This window comes from Humulus lupulus, chromosome 2 (genome assembly GCF_963169125.1).
Source record: "Humulus lupulus chromosome 2, drHumLupu1.1, whole genome shotgun sequence".
Classification (NCBI taxonomy): domain Eukaryota; kingdom Viridiplantae; phylum Streptophyta; class Magnoliopsida; order Rosales; family Cannabaceae; genus Humulus; species Humulus lupulus.
The window spans coordinates 294,725,287-294,742,446 of NC_084794.1; the positions used below are offsets into that span (position 1 = coordinate 294,725,287).

At 31.2% G+C, this 17,160-nt stretch overlaps 2 protein-coding genes across 2 annotated transcripts; both read right to left on the reverse strand.

Moving 5' to 3' along the window:
- Positions 1-6,958: 6,958 nt before the first annotated feature.
- On the reverse strand, positions 6,959-8,343 carry LOC133815722 (F-box protein At3g07870-like). Its single transcript, XM_062248532.1, has one exon. It carries the CDS (start codon positions 8,260-8,262, stop codon positions 7,000-7,002), a length of 1,263 nt encoding a protein of 420 aa, XP_062104516.1. The 5' UTR covers positions 8,263-8,343; the 3' UTR covers positions 6,959-6,999.
- A 1,934-nt stretch (positions 8,344-10,277) lies between these two features.
- LOC133816803 (protein PUTATIVE RECOMBINATION INITIATION DEFECT 1) lies at positions 10,278-16,623 on the reverse strand. Its single transcript, XM_062249109.1, has 9 exons — positions 15,987-16,623; positions 15,438-15,547; positions 15,160-15,323; positions 14,520-14,831; positions 13,222-14,185; positions 12,415-13,129; positions 12,055-12,335; positions 11,305-11,974; positions 10,278-10,827 (listed from the first exon to the last, which is right to left on the reverse strand). Exons 1-9 carry the CDS (start codon positions 16,554-16,556, stop codon positions 10,621-10,623), a joined length of 3,993 nt encoding a protein of 1,330 aa, XP_062105093.1. The 5' UTR covers positions 16,557-16,623; the 3' UTR covers positions 10,278-10,620.
- Positions 16,624-17,160: the final 537 nt, after the last annotated feature.

The window sequence follows — 17,160 nt, forward strand, 5'->3', positions numbered from 1 at the left end:
CTATTAACTTTCCAGTAAAAGAAAATCTAGTCAAGTTAAGAGTAATTATATTGATTTTCAAAAACTTACACTCAGAAGTTTTTATTAAGAGTCTCCAATCATATTTCAAAAATCCAAAAATAGAGCATGAAATTGAGTAAAACTTCTCCAACTAAAACACTGTATTTTTTGTACCAAAGATAGAATATCAAATAACATTAGGCTATATTTGGCACAATACTATTTAATTAAAGAATAGTAAAATATCATTTATTTCATATGTTGTGATAAAAAATTTCTATTGTTTAGTTTAGAAGAATTTATTTTCATATGATATTTAGAATAGTGTGTTGGAGATGAAAAAAATTGTAAATTACGCTATTTTAGGCCATCTTCAATTATAAAATTGAATTGGGTAAAAAAATTACACCAAATTGGTGTAGATTTTGCATCATTTCACTATTACATTTCCAATTATTAACACTAAATATTACACCCAAAAAATCTTCTTAAATATACTTTCTTTTTCTTAAATAATACATTGTATTTATTAAGTACTAACTGTAATTTAAAATATTATGCTAATTTATTAAATCAATTAAACATCACTTTTTTTTTAATAAAATATTACTTGTAATATAAAATGGCACAATAATATAAAAACAACAAGATAAAATTGAAATTACAAATTCATAGTAATTTGTAAATCTCTTCTATATAATAAGTGTATAGATAACGAAAATTTTTGGTTTTAACGGTTTTTTATTTTTTTAATATTAATTTTAACAGAATATTCTTATATTTAACAAGATATTCTTATATTTAATGGTAGTTTGTAAACACTTAAACTTAAATAAAATAAAATAAATAATTTAAAAAATTAAAATAGGATATTTTTCAGATATTTTACAATGATAATTATTTTAAAATAGTAAATAATTAAACAAATTAAAATATGATATTTTTCAGATATTTTACAATGATAATTATTTTAAAATAATAAATAATTAAATTAAAAAAATATTTTATAATAATAATTATTTAAAAATAATAAAATCATACATCACAATATCTATCTAGTATGCAAGCACCAAAATCAAGCATTCAAACAGAACCCGAGACTTTAAATTCAATTGATTTTCATTTCCTTCTTAAAAGGGAAAAAGGAAAACAGAACAGAAACGTAAAAAGTGTATGAAAGCTCAAAATTTTTCCTCCATTACTATTTTACTGTTGTTCCTGAATAAACAGAGAATACAGAAATTAATATATTAAAAATATAATATAATGTATTGTCAATTAACAACAAATTTTATAAAAAGAACTAACAAGAAACTTAAATTTAAAATCAACGTATAATATTTAATATTATATTAAACATATAATATATAATTTCTTGTTATCACTCTAAAATTAAAAAACTAAAACAAACATAAATTTAAACTTAAACAAAAATAAATAAATTATTTAAGTAAAATATGATATTTATTGAAAATTTATATGACATTAATATAAATTTAATAAAAATAATTAATAAATTTAATAAATAAAATTAAGCAAATGTACATACTACACGTTTGCTCGTATATATATACATATATATATATAATGTTTGATATAAAATATGGTTATGGTCGGTTAATGATATTTATATATATATATTTATTTTGTTTATTAAATATTTTTTGGGTTATATATAAACTATGTGTGAAAGCAATGGCAATTTGATTTAAATTTCAAAGAAAGAAAGAAATAGAAATATCAAAACAAAAAAATAATACTATTATTAAAAAATTAGTTATCAATAAATATCTTATTTAAATTCAAATCAATATAAATTAATTAAATATCAATTTATATAAGATGAATTTTTATTATAATTATTAGAAAATTAGCACATTATATATCAAACAGGTAACAACCGCGCTACAGGTTAATAAGTGTGTAGATTAATAGATCTTGATATTCAATTATTAGTCTTATTTATTTATTAAAATATTTTATACAAAAATATCTTCTATATAAATAATATTTTTATATTATGTATAACTTGAATTCCTAATTATCATTAATCTAAGCGCCTATAAAATATATGATATAAAGTACCGAAACCAAAATTTGAAACCTCAATTGAGAAACATAAGGGTTTTTTAATATTATTTATTAAAATATATAAATAATATTTTTATAATTGACACGTGAAATAAAAAGTTTGAAAATTGATTTATTTTTTTGCAAATCATGTTGGGACCCACAAATACACTGTTCTATTTCTTCTTCCTTTTTCAACTGATCTATTTTTTTCAGAAAAATTAAATAAAATAACATTTACAACCACCAAATTTTATAGTATCTATTAATTTCATAGAGATTCTTGGTTGAAAAAGATGACCAAAGAACAACAGAAGGATGTTAAAAGATTTGGGTCTATAGTATTTTTATATTTATTTTTTTTATAATTAGAGTAATCTTTCACAAGAAAGTAAAAACTTTGCACATAACATATATATAATATTTGTTTTTATCTCTTTAATACAAATTTTGCAAATCAAATTTATTATTTGCCTTTAATCTCTATTTTGTTTCTAAATTTTCTCTCCCGTTAAAGAAAGTTTCATATCATTGTAGAAAGGAAAGGAAAGGAAAGAAAAATGAATAAAAAAGTGTTTTTGCATTTGAGTACAAAAAAAATTAGTTCATATCCGAGAGAGAACTAAAAAAGAGGGAAAAAAAAGAATTCTTGGGGATGGGACTCAGGTAAAGAAAAGAAAAAAAATTTGAGTATTAAAATGGCAACTAAATAATTGTGAAAAAAATCATACAAATCAATTCCATACAGAATCAAAATATATAAACAAGCATTACAACTTCTGGAAAAAAGAAACTAACATATATGTATATTACAACATAGTCTTCTTTTATTTTCATTTCATTTTCAAGTAATAATCCAATTAGAAAAAAATATAACTATTTTACTCAGTTTTTTCTTTTTCTTTTTGGTAGAAACCGATGAGTTGTTTTGGGAGAAACGGTGAGGTTTTCCTTATTTGTTGAAGAAAAAAAAAATGAAAGGACCGAATTTTGGGAGACTAAATACCCAGTACATTTTGTTTATTTCATTACTATTAAATAAATAATTAAAATATGACAACTGTGATACCACATGTACTCAGGTTAGAATTCTACCGTGATATTTAGCTTTTCTCTTTTCTTTACGTGCACTATTTTCTCTAATCAAAACAAATTGTAAATGTAATCCAATCAAATTTTTATAATTTAATTAAATATTCATCATAATTAAATATCTAATCAAATTAGAATTCAAATTCAAATTTAAATATTTTTTATTTTTTGTCATAAATTTTTAAATGAAAATTAAAGAAATGCGAAAAAATATGAGAAAGTACACATTTTTTTTAATATATAACTAACTATTTCAAAAATAATTCAATGATTTAAATATAATTATTAGATTACGTACTTTCCTTCCAAGTATATAGAAGAGAAGAAAATATCATAACAATATATACCGTTCTCATTAGTTTATCTGCCCAATAATCCCTTCTTTCTTCATAAAAATTATGTCTTTCATCAAGTTATTTCTTCTTTTCTCATTAATTTTCACGTTAATTTTGATAACTTCTTCTTCAACACCTCCCGCGGCTTCTCCTTTTTCCTTTCTAAAAGATGTGGAAGGAGCTAAAAAAGGCGACAAGGTTCATGGCATTGGCGATGTCAAGCATTATCTACAGCGCTTTGGCTACTTAGAACATCATCAGCACCAACAAAATCACAATCACAATCACAATCACCATCGTCATCGTCATCGTCATCGTGATCATATTCACAGTCACCAAGATCACGATCATCATCACAATAATCATTTTGATGATGCTCTGGAATCGGCCATCAGAACATACCAGATAAATTACAAACTCGAACCCACAGGGATTCTAGACCAAAAAACGATTTTTAAGATGATGCAACCCCGTTGCGCTATGCCAGATATCACAAGTAGTAACAACAAAACTCGAATGCTTGCAGGCATGAAATGGGCCCAAGCCCACGGGTACGGCCCACTTTACACTTTCTTCCCAGGAGCTCCGAGGTGGCCGCCGTCCAAATTCACTCTGTCATTCGGGTTCCCTGACGGTACGACGTTGTTGGCGCAGAACGCAATTCGGCGGGCCTTCTCTATTTGGAGCTACAACACTCACTTCAGGTTCATTCAAGCCCCATTCGAAGTGGCTGATATTAAAGTGAGCTTCCATAGTGGAGACCACGGAGACGGGGTTCCCTTTGATGGGCCTGGCGGAACCCTAGGCCACAGTTTTCAGCCGACGACGGGGTTTTGCATTTGGATGCGGATGAGAATTGGGTGGTGGGGGAGGCTCCTTATTCTTTTGACCTTGTCTCGTCTGCTTTGCACGAAATCGGTCACACTCTTGGGCTCATGCATAGCTCGGATACTGATGCTATCATGTACCCCATTTTGCCCATGGGAGAAACCAAAGGTCTGAATTGGAATGATGTTCAAGGCATTCGTGTTTTATACAACGATCTTCTTTGACATTTCAGTTGTGATATACTGCCTCTTTGTTTGTTTTTTTTTATTTGGTATTATCAGGTTAAAATTTGCTTTTTTTTTTATTAGGGTGAAAGATTATTTTTCATTAATTAAATATGTTATTAGAATCTATTATAAGTTTTTCAAGTTAATGTCCTTCATTTGTTAAGGCGGCGCTTGCCAAATATTTTGTCAACTCATTTTAACTAGTACTAATATACATGGTAATCAAACTAATATAATACAAATTTAAAAAATTAAATAACAAAATCAAAGATATAAAATTAATTTTGAAATAAAAATAAAAGTAGAATTAAATTATAAAGTAAATCCACACTAATTTGGCGTGCAATTTGGTTAGAAAATATTATACATAAAAAAAATATGGTTAAAATAATTCGATTTTTAGCAAAATGGACAATGAAGCTAATTTTGAAAAATAAAAGGGTAAATTATATAAAAAAAATGAAAGTGAAACTCTAAGCGAAATTAGGGAGTTAAGGTTGTAAAACCACATAATTTTAATTAATTTGGATTTATTTGAGAGATAATTTAAGTTTTGGACTAAGGAGTTTACAACTCTCCGGCAACATTGCAACTTTATGGCAATATAACTATACGCTTCAATCTCTGAAAAGTCCCAAATATAAATTAAAAGAGAAGGTTGAAAGATTAATTAACATTAAATTTAACTTAAAATTTTGATTTTAATACATAAATGTGTTATTGAATCAAATTAGAGGAGAAAACTCTACCTACAACAAAATAAAATCGATGCTCAAGACAAGACATAATAGATTCTCTTAGAAATTTGATAGAGTAATACTCAGTGAATAATATATAGTATTTATAGATAAAAGTAAATTGATAGAGTAATACTCAGTGAATAATATATAGTATTTATAGATAAAAGTAAATAAAGGAAAAGGAGAGAAACTTAGTCAAAAAAAATTGTTAGGGCAAAAGTTTAATATATGGTCTATGTGAATATTTCACTTTTTAAGACTAATTAAAATATTATATTACTTTCTATTGTGTTATTTTAATAATACCACTTTCTGAAAGTTATATGTCTTGTTTTGTGTTCTAGGGAACTAATTAGTTTTTCATGCAGAACTTCTTGCTCTCCTAGTGTTGTTGAATTAGGCTCAACTTCTAGGACTCCCGATTAATAACGTGTCTTCAGATTTTGTATCTTTGGTTTTAGCCCTAAGCAACAACAAAGTTGATCATAATGAATTAGGTGTAATCCTTACTGACATTAAAGTGTTATTGTATAATCTTCTAAGGATATCTCTTTCTCATGTTGGTCGCAATTTTAATATTGTGACCCATGAATTAGCTAAGCATACATTTTGGCTAGACAAAGAGTCTTCATGGTTGGAAGAGATGCCTTCCAATTTCTCATATTTTTCAATCTTGAATAGTGATAAAATAATAATAATAATAATAATAAAACAACTTTCTATTTCATAGCTAGATAAATAAAAAATAACTAACCCCAATCATACCATATATTACACAATGATATATTTGTGATGGGTCTTTTTTACTAGGATGTAAATGTGTAAATGACGGTACCAATTCCACAAATTCCAGGAGAATAATTGGCAGCTTTGAAGACCATAAATTGTTAGGAGTTGTTGTCCCTGTTTCTAATGACATTCGAGCATTTTTGTTTCACAAACAAGTCCAATTTAGCAATTAGTCAAGGATTTGAGAATAAAGAAAGTAAAAAAAAAATGAAAAAAAAAATTCTTCAAAGTTTGATAACGATAAAAAAAAAAATCAACAAAGTCATTTTACATGAACAAATGCATTGATGCAAACAATGGAAGCAGACAAAATTAAGAACTCAGAATTTCTCCATCTGAACATAATGTAACACTCATATTTGCTCCCTCATTAGATGATAGTAAAATCACATTTTGAAGGTTTGAGTCTTGCATGTATCAACTCATACAATTAGGAGACAAGGTGCACTATCTTATAGAAAGCAAGATCACATACAATATCAATCAACTATTATTGTACAAATACATATAAATATGTATATATATAGGCTACGAATACATTTTCGATAAACTTTGATTTAAACATAAGGATATGGATAGTTATAATACTAATTTTTTTTTAACGACGATGAACATTGTAATTATTTAGAACATTTTATAATTTTTTAAGAAAATTTGGATAACTTAAGGTGACGAAAAGAAAGTTCAAACAACTTATTGCATTGTTAAAACATGCACGAGTGTCAAATTCGACTAATAGATTGTTTTCATCATTATGAATTATTCGAAATCTGTTGAAATTTGATGAGATGGTTTAGATGACTACAGTGTATATTTCAATTAAAAAGTTGGGATTATAACACATCGAAACCAAATTTTGTTAAGAAAGACAAAAATTATCAAAACCGTAGTGGTAACTTTTATGTATATTCATTTGGATTAGGCAATAGGATGGTGCTGAGTAGGATGATTGGCAAAAGCTTCATCAAGAGAAATGAGACTACCCATATGGACGATTGTCTCAAACACAACAGGAAGCCCTTCAGTTCGAAAATCCTTGAACTCTTCACGATCTGGATTGAATGATACCAAACATCGATCTCTATATGAAAACAAAATCTCATCTCCACCATGTAAACTACCTAAAACACGAAATGATCGTCTCCTACTTCCATTATATCTAATTCTAGCAGGAGGAGCACTGTCCATTCTGAACCCTAGTGGAACATAACCAGGAATGACCATTTCTTTGCTCCAAGACTCCCTCACATTGTAATCCTTCAAAACCCATATCTCATGTTGCCCAATCTGAGACGAAACGACAGCCGATAGACGGTCGTTTAACGTCACAAGATGGGTGAGAGACTTGTTCAAACCCAAATCCATAGGTTGTGGAATGACTTGGAATTCCTCAGTGGCTAAGTCAAAAGACACAATGTCTTGGCGAGTTTCTTCTCCATTTTGATCAAACTTCACTGTTAGCCAATGAAGATTTCCATTGACTAATACGTCAGAAGCTGGGCAGATAATAAGGTTGTGAGGTTTTTGAGCTATACATCTCCATTCAGAATCACCCAAGTTAAGAACATAAACACGAGTCTCTTTAATGGTTGCCGTAAAGAAGTTGTTTCCCTCTATGTAATACACTATCTTTATGGCCTTGTATTCCTTAGTCCTTGGATGAAATCCAAATCCAAAAACTACCCTTACAGCATTCAGATGTGGAGGATTGATCGACTGGGGTAACTCTCTATATTCTTTGGTGAAAGGGTTGAATATGAAGAGTGGATCATTATGTGAGCGGTTGTATAAACAGATCAGTCCATTACAGGAACCCACAACATCAAAAGTAGAATGAGCTGAGTCGAAGGGTAGTATGGGAGTCTTAGTTAAGAAGATGTCGTTTTCAGGGTTACTGTTTAAATCAACAAAATCAAGCTTGCTTATGGGATAGTCAGAGAAGCATATGAGGTAAGGATTGTTATGTTTTGCTCGAGAAAGATGCATTGAAATCGTCAAAGAATGTTTTACTGAAGAATAATGGAGCTTGGAGACTAACTTACATTCCATAAGACATGGTAAGGGCAACCTGGACAGTATGTCACAGGTGACTTCTCTAGGGAGCTTTTCAAAATGGTTGATCTTTTGTGCTTCGTTTTCGCATCTGTTCATGTTGTTTTCTTCGTTGTTATTTGATTCCATGAAGTGAAGAAAATGGAATAAGTTGTGGAAAGATTAGATAAAACTCAGTTTTGATGTAAGAAGGCAATGAGGTGTGGTACAATACAACTTATAATATATATATATATATATAGTAGATACAACAAACAAAAAACAACAAACGTGCAATATCCATGTTTGCTTAGTTTTATTTATAGCATTTATTAATTATTTTTATTAAATTTATATTAATGTTATATAAATTTAGAAATAAATATCGTATTTTAATTAAATAATTTATTTATTTTGTTTAAGTTTATATTTGTTTTAGTTTATAAATTTGGGAGAGACAACAAGATATTATATATTATATGTTTAATATAATATTAAATATTATACGCAGATTTTAAATTTAAGTTTCTTTCAAGTTTTTTTAAAAAAAAAATAATTTGGTGCTAATTTACAGTAGATTATATTATATGTTTAATATAATATTATTCTAATAAGTGAGTTTAAGTTTAATTAAATGTTTATTTAAGTTATAAAATATATGATTTTATTATTTTTAAATAATTATCATTGTAAAACATCTCAAAAATATCATATTTTAATTTGTTTAATTATTTATTATTTAAAATTAATTATCATGATAAAATATCTTAAAAATATATTATTTTTAATTTATTTAATTATTAATTATTTTTAAATAATTATCATTGCAAAATATCTAAAAAATATCCTATTTTAATTTTTTAATTATTTATTTTATTTTATTTAAGTTTAAGTGTTTAGAAACTATTGTTAAATATAAAAATATTCCGTTAAAGTTAACCTTAAAAAAATAAAAAACCGTTAAAACCAAGAATTTCCGTTAACACACTTATTATATAGATAGATATATATTAAGGAAACTACTACTTGTTTGGATGTTTTTGCAAGTTATATATGTTGAAGATGGTTTAGGTGCAGTCCAATACAATATATTTGTTTATGTGGTACAATGTCTTTCATTTTATAATAAAACTTACATTAAGATAAGATTAGGTCTAACTCTAACCACATTGGCTGATTAATTTATGAGTTGTATTATGATGGTAAATTTTAGATTAGAAGTTATCCTTTGTTCTTTCTTTTTGTTCAAACTAGAAATATCATTTTTGTATTAACATATGACTTCTGAATAAAACACCATACACAATATTATATTAGTGTAGTTGTGTTATATGATATAGAGGAATGAATTAAATAAACAGCCATGGCCTTAGTTATCATCGACTATTCCCAAAGTTGTTAAAAAAAATTATAATGTAATTATCAATCAAAACCCTAGAAGCCGTCCACATGATCCTTCTTTATTGATCATATCTCATCTTCTTCTTTTCTACGAAAATATACTATTTTACTAACATATTTTAATTACGACTTTACCCATGTTGGAAAGTAAGATTGAATTACATGAAGATGAAGTGAAGAAAATGAAAGAAATTGTGAAAAGATTAGGTAAAACTCACAAGGAGGTGGTACACTACAACTTACGATTTTCCAAGAAATATATATAAAAGGCTAGGAAACTATGTTCGGATGTTTTTGGAAGTTATGTTAAGATGGTTTAGAGACAGCCCAATACAATATAATATTGTTGATTAAATTCCCACTTGAAAAAGAAATGACATGTGATTGTGAATGAAACACCATTGAGACACAATATTGTAGTATTCTTGTTGGGTTGTATGATTAATAAATAGCATATTGATGCCCTTAGTTATCATCCACATTGGGCATATCATAATATTTTTCTTAAAAAAATCAAGATCTAATTTCAGTTTTCAAACGTAGTTTATAACTGTAAGTGAAAGAAAAAATAGACAAGTAATGTTAGCGGATTGAACAAAAACAGCAATTCTTCACTGTTAGAATGTGAAAAGGTGTATGATAAGAAACATGAGGTTCAATTTCAAAATCAATTGGTAACAAGTAACGATACTCTTATAAATTATTGAATATACCCACACTTTCTATGTGGGATATTTTCTCTAACATCCCCTCAAGATGTTGGCTATTTTTGTCTCACTATCCCGGAATCACAAAATAAGAAACATGGGGTTACATCTCAAAACCAATTGGTAATGATTGGAGTAAACCATACTCTTATAAATTGTTGAATATAACCACACACTTTACATGTGGATATTTTCTCTAACATTTTCAATTTCAGAGCTTAAATGGTAATTTCAATGACAGTTTGTTCTCTTTGTCCAAACTAGAAATTAGATGTAATGGAATAGTTCTTGTATGGTTTCATTTGTTTGTAGTATACGGGGAAAATGAAAAATTATGAATTAGTTATTATTCTTTTATGGGTAGTATGACTATGATGTGATTGTGTCCTTAGCTATCAGCTTATTCTATTGTTAATGTTCTAAAAAACGACTCTATTTCATCCAACAGACTCTTATTCCGGTGATACCTATCTTGAGATGACATCAAGTAAGTAAGATACTCACAAACTTTTCCCAAGTCATGGGACATGCTGATGCTGACCTTCTTTATATGCTCATTTCCACGTTCATCATTTGTGTTATCAGTATATAATCTCTTTCTGCAAGCCTGCAATGTCGACAAAATCGCGGGGCTAATGAGTCTCACTATGTTTGGTATGAGGAAAGATTGAGATACAAGAGAAATTGTATAATTCTTATCTTGTTAAAATAAGAACAGAGGAATAAAAAATAGGATGAAAGTAATATTACAGAAAATTGATTTTGGCACCAATGGAGCTCAGTACCACTTGACTACAATGATTATTACAATTTAATATAACATCAAGTAATATCTCACAAAAATAAAAGTAAATAATTGATTTTCATTTAGATTTATATTGTAAAAGTTTTACAAATTGATGGGTCCTATTAATTCTTTTCTCACTCATTTTTCTCCTCCACCCTCTTTCCTTTCTAACCAAACAATCATTTTTTCTTCCGTTTTCTTTACAAAACCGACAAACATAAATATCATGTTTTTTAATTGTCTTTTAAGTCACCAATTTCGAGACTAAAAACATGACATAAGTTAAAGAATTCTCACCTGAAAGACCCGACTTAGACTTGCAATGTGTTCTTCCTTCAAGAACTCAGAATTCAGTAGCTCTTGGAATAAAACTACAATCTCTGAAGTTACATTACTGGCCCTGAGGTTTTCGACGATGCCAGATATACAGTGATCATCAAAAACAGACCTCAACCAGACAGGAATCTTCTCCAGTTTTATCAATGCAACAGCTACATAAACTGCAGCCTTGTGCTCACTAACAAAAGATTTTGAGGCCAAACATGGAGCTGACATAGACACTGCCAACTCTTCCACTATCAGTCTACTCCAATTGTTCTTTCCAGCGACACTAGTATCCTGCGAGTTAAGCGTTTCACACCCTATTATCATCGATAAACAGAGGCTGCAGTTCACGGCCACCATGTTGTCACTGTAGAAAACCAAACCCTCTAATACGGTGATGACAGACATTAGGTACTCGATGGTGCACTTTAGCTCCTCGCCTTCTCTGTTTCTCTCATCTGATATTCTGGTAAACAGCTCCAATAAACAGTATGAAGTCACAAGCTTGACTTGGGGTGACCCAAAATATATCAGTCTGCACAAGTCATGGCAAGGGATTCCAATCACGGAAAGTGGCTGCGTCCTATCTGGTGGATCAAAGAAACTTTGCCAATCAATGCTTCCTGGTAGAACAGCATGCAAACTACAGCAATAAAGAAAATTAGCTACTTCTTGTGTACTACTACTACTACCAAAGTTATGAACCCAAATAATAGCACCAACCTTCTTAAAGAGAAGTAACTTAGTAGAAGCACATATACTAAATGCTCTCCATAGCTTGATCCTTCATCATGGTCCACCAAAGCAGGCCCCTTTAAACATGCTTCGTGGATTATGCTGTCGATTGTAGAGATCAAAGATGAATTGAAAAAAATTGACTTTGAAGCTTCTATGAGTGCATTGCTTGTTGAGTGGTTCAAAATTAAGGAAAGAATTCCAATGACTATAAGATTATTTTGAGTCCAATTTCTAGCAGGCTCTGAGCTGATAAAGTAGTCCATCAACTGTAATTGAATGACAAAGAAAACTTCGGTTAGTTGCCCAAAACTGTGAGTGATTAGGTAAAAAAAAACAGCTACTTACCTTCATAATCACTGCTAGCCATATTTCATCATCAGAAAGAGTTTCAGAGTGTACTGAAGATAATATGTTAAATATCAACACTAACAGGGGTGTGGATATCTCTGATGAAAATGTAAGGTTCTTTTCACTGTAAAGAGTATAAAGTGCATTCCCAATATTATTCAAGAATAGTTCATCTGAAGCAGCTGGAGAAACATTAACAATTCGGGTGAGGAGATTTACTAAAGAAATTAGATAATTTTCTTCAACTTCTTCCTTGACGAGCTTCATTAGTAAACACGTAAGTATCCTTGCCCCATAGTTATCTCCCGATGCTACTAACTCTGCAAGTGCTTGTACATTAAAACTAGAAGGATTCTTCTCGTGAAATGTGATGTCAGAACCATGTGAGATACTACTTCCACAAAACTTGAGAATCTGATCAGATAACAGCTCGCAACATTTTTCTTGTTGAAACATCCATTTCAATGCTATTGGATGAATTCTTGCAGAAACTAAATCCCATTCAAAATCATTGACCAGCTGGAACAAAATCCTTTCAGCCTCTGGACTGTACTGGATTTGGTAGCTCACCTTAGCAAGACCCCTATAAAAGCTATAAAGATACAGGAGTCTCATTACTGTAGATGAATCAGTGACCCGGCGTTGGAAGTTGCTGCCATTGACAAAAATATATTCTTCCAATGAAGCTAAAATCAGCTTGTCATCTGCAAGTCTGGGGAGTATTCAAAGATGAAAATCAGATAGATGGCAATAGTGAATGTACTTCAATAACTGCAATATAATGAGGATAGGTGGCTACTTTACCTTTCATCGTATAAAGAACTGGCGAATAAGATTGTCAAAATGGCAGATTGAGAAGAAGACAAGTCCAAATTATTGGAGCTCCTTTGCCGGAGTAGAAAGAGCAAATCAACAGGATCAGATGGTAGACATGAAGCAGCATCTCTAATTGATTGGCCAGAATCCTTGTCCAGAATAACATCAACTAGTGAGCTGAGTACCAAATATACTTTCTGTTTCGTCTTATTTGTTGGAAATAAGCCTAAACATCCAAAGGACAAACTGAACCAAGAGGATGAAACCAATTTATGCGCAAATTCTGCGGTTTGTATGTCAGAATCCCAAATGAGTATCGAATGAAAAGTTTCCAGTATTATCAGAACTGTTTCCTCTTCGATCTCCTTGAAGAAGGTTACAAACCAAGGTAACAAATGTACTACACATATATCAACAATGCAAGTTCGTAGTTCTATGTTACTGGTGTCAGCAAAGTTTTCATCATGACTATATTCATAAACCTCCTTAAGTAGGTACAAAGAGTGCAAAAGTTGACTGGAACTTTTGTCAGGGATACTGAGACAAGTTAAAACGGCGTGTTGTGATGCTTCTTTAATTGACGTTGTCAGACCCAAAGTTCCATGAGAAGATGGAGATTTTAAGAGAGACACAAAGATTAAGCAAGCCATTGTAAATGTCTCTGGAAGAATATCTATCTCACCCCCAGCATGCTTTCCAAGCATCCTGGTCAAAATAAAAACTATTTCTTTTATTTGAGAAGCAGATGGTATTCCAGGACAGTCAGAAATACAGGTCCATATGAGCTTTAGTGTATGACTTTGAACTGGATGGAAAGGTATTTCAGCCACATACTGTAATACTGGAATTAGAGTTGAAAAACCAACAACAAGCCTCTGTTTGAAGGCCTGCTTAGCTGAAGATAAGAGATCAAGTACCTGGAGGCAAGAGTTGACAACTGGATCTTTACAATCTGTTTATCAACAAACTTTATCAGCTAAGAACTATATTTCCTGGAAAGAACTTTATGAATAAGCTTAATAATGCCTTGAGGCTAAAATGTTGCATTCACAATAGTTCATGAGAAGTCAAGCGATAACAGTTACAATTAAGTTCTCTGAGCAACCAATTAATGAAAAATGGTTACATGGTATGAAATTAAGAAAAAATTGCAATACAAAACCAATTGCTTCCATCAAGTTTATGTAAAACGAAAAATTTTAGTGCCTCTATAACTGGAAATACGTAAACATACCACATTGTCATATGTACTGCTTAGACTTAAAATCACTGAAATTCTTACTCACCTGACAACCTTAGGATTTCAAACACATAATCTGCAATGTTCTCTTCCACCAGCACTTGGATCTGTTCGCTTGAAGTACCTTCTGAAGCCATATAATGAATCAGCAAATTCACTGTACCGATTTGAACTCGGCTATCTGTTGAAAGCAGTGGACCTTTGATGGCTTCAGCAAATAAAACATTCAAATGTGATCCATCTACTCCATCTTCTGCTGCCTGCATTAAGCTATCTGCTTCATTTGAATACAAGCTGATGGTATCAACTGCAAATGCATTTCCAAATAATCCCCTCCGTGCCAATACCGTCAAAAGTGCTAGGCAAGTCAAATTGAAAAGATTTAGTCCAGAGAAGGTAAATTGAAAAATTTTAGTCTGAGAAGTTGAATGATAAAAATTATGACTACATAAAGACCTCCATTTAATAAAATTCTAGGTGTATACATCAAGCTCACCCTTGCAAGTCTAATTAAATAAAAGCAATCCAGTAAACAATACTTGATTTTGAGAATAAATTGAAATTTAAACTGTTCAAGTAATAGTGGCATTGAATTTTGAGCATAAATTTGAGGGTGAAATAACTGAAAGAGAGCAAAGAAAAGTTGATTTCACAATAAGATAGTCTAGAAGAAATTGACAACAAACCTACACAATTCAACCGGACATCATCAACTTGGGTCTTAACCAGGGCCTCCAATGACAAGTGCAACAGCTTAGGACAGAAGGTAGACAAAATATCATCTCCATCACCATCCTGGAGAAGACATAATCTGTATAAAACAAAAAATATCTCTCCACGAATCTCGTCGCTGTGTTGAGGTAGAAAGAAAGAAGCATTAATAGACAGACACACCCTAAATGATTTGGTAATGGCCAAAGAAAAAAAGGAAAGTTTTGACTTCTTGTTTTGCTTCATTTGTTACCTCGGCAATTGAAGACCTCCAACCAGATTGGAAACAAGGTAGTATTTATCTTTGATGTGAGCATAAAGATCATCCTTCTCAAATTTTAATAGAACCCCTAAACAGTGAAGCTGCAATTTAAGAAATAATAAGATTATGAATCAAAATTATACTCTAGCTTAATAAATCCAGTTAAATATAGTCTAATTATACCCTGAAACTCGACTTCTTCTTTTTTCCATTCTATATTTTAACAACTCCTGTATTACTTATAATCCAAGTAAACATTACAAAATGTACCCAAATTTACAATCGCATTTCCAACCAAAACCCTTGCTATTCCATCCATAGATTTCCACAATTTCTCCACTGACAAGTGATAACTAAGAGCACAGAATACAATAAAACAAATTTTACCAGAATTACCGATGTCACTACTACGAATTGAAAATCCTAACTTCCATTTCCTAATTTTCTCATCTCAGCAATCAATCAAGGCCACACATTCATGCAATCGAAGTCTCACGATTCGCAAAAATAGCAAGAAAATAAAATCCAAAGTCACATTACCATATAAACTTGACGCCGACTCCAGCACAAGGCACCGGAAGATAAGCGATCGGAGACCCTAGCGACGAAGCTTCCATGAACGGAGGAGTGTTCGGAATCGGCAGAAGCGCATAGAGCAGCGACGAGATCGACGATCTGGAGGGCGAGGGGAGCGTCGTCGAAGGAGGAGAGAGCAGAGACGAGAGGGGAGACGAGAAGAAGAGGGTGGAAAGAGAGGAGGGAGCGGAGGAAGGGAGGTTGGGAAATGGCAATGGAGAGCTGAGAGAGAGCGTAGGAGACATGGAGAGTCGGAGAGTGAGGTTCGGAGATGAGGTTGGAGAAGCAGATGAGGCAAATGGAGCCGCCCTCATTGGTGTGGAGAATCATACTGGATCTGTGGCCTTGCGAGCACGATGATGGTGGTGATGATGTCGTTAATGGTGGCGGTTGGCTTGAAACGCAATGTCGTAGATGATCTTGGTGGTGGTGGCGGTGCTGGTGGTTGTGGCGGTGGTTGTCGTTTCGGTGATCTTCGAAGTAATCGGAGTAGTCTGGAAGTTCCTCCTCCGCCGCCGTGTCGTTAAAGTACATATTTTCTTCTCCGGGAGAATGAGAGAAAGCGCGCGCAAAACTGAGAATGAACAAATAATATTCGAATTTGAATTCGGGCTTGGTTGGTTTTCATAATTACAATTTGGTCCTTGCGTTTAAGGGAATTTTCATTTAAATCCCCAATTCAGAAAGATTTTGAAGGTTGTCTTTTACTTATTTTATTGTGGTTAAAAATAGTCCTTTATGTTGTAATTTTGTTAAATTATTTTTAAATAAGAATAAATATATCTAATTTTATGATTTAGGCATTTTATTTTATATTTTAGCATTTTAAAAAAAAAACTCAAAAATAAGAAATAAAATAAAAAGTTGTCTTCTCTCCTCCATTTTTCTCTCTCATTTTTATTCCCTTTTTGGTGTCTACAATCTTCCTTCTTCACTAGCCTATGACCTATAAATGGTGTCAACAACGCAACAATCTCGTTCTTTCTATTTTGGGAGGTACTTGGTGACGAACGATGATTCTCCGATCTCCTTCCGGCAATGTGGGAGGCTCAAGTGATCGTCGAATTGTCTGGGTGCAGGGCCGACTCTAATGGTGTGCAAGCTTGGCTACTGCACAGAGTCTCAAAAAAGAAAGGGC

Excerpts from the sequence above, each read along its gene's own strand:
- LOC133816803 (XM_062249109.1), bottom strand. The coding sequence starts at position 16,556 with ATGTACTTTAACGACACGGCGGCGGAGGAGGAACTTCCAGACTACTCC. Across the intron at positions 12,336-12,414 it reads GGCTAGCAGTGATTATGAAG|TTGATGGACTACTTTATCAG; the intron begins GTAAGTAGCTGT and ends ATTCAATTACAG. Across the intron at positions 11,975-12,054 it reads AGTTACTTCTCTTTAAGAAG|TTTGCATGCTGTTCTACCAG; the intron begins GTTGGTGCTATT and ends TTATTGCTGTAG.
- LOC133815722 (XM_062248532.1), bottom strand. The coding sequence starts at position 8,262 with ATGGAATCAAATAACAACGAAGAAAACAACATGAACAGATGCGAAAAC.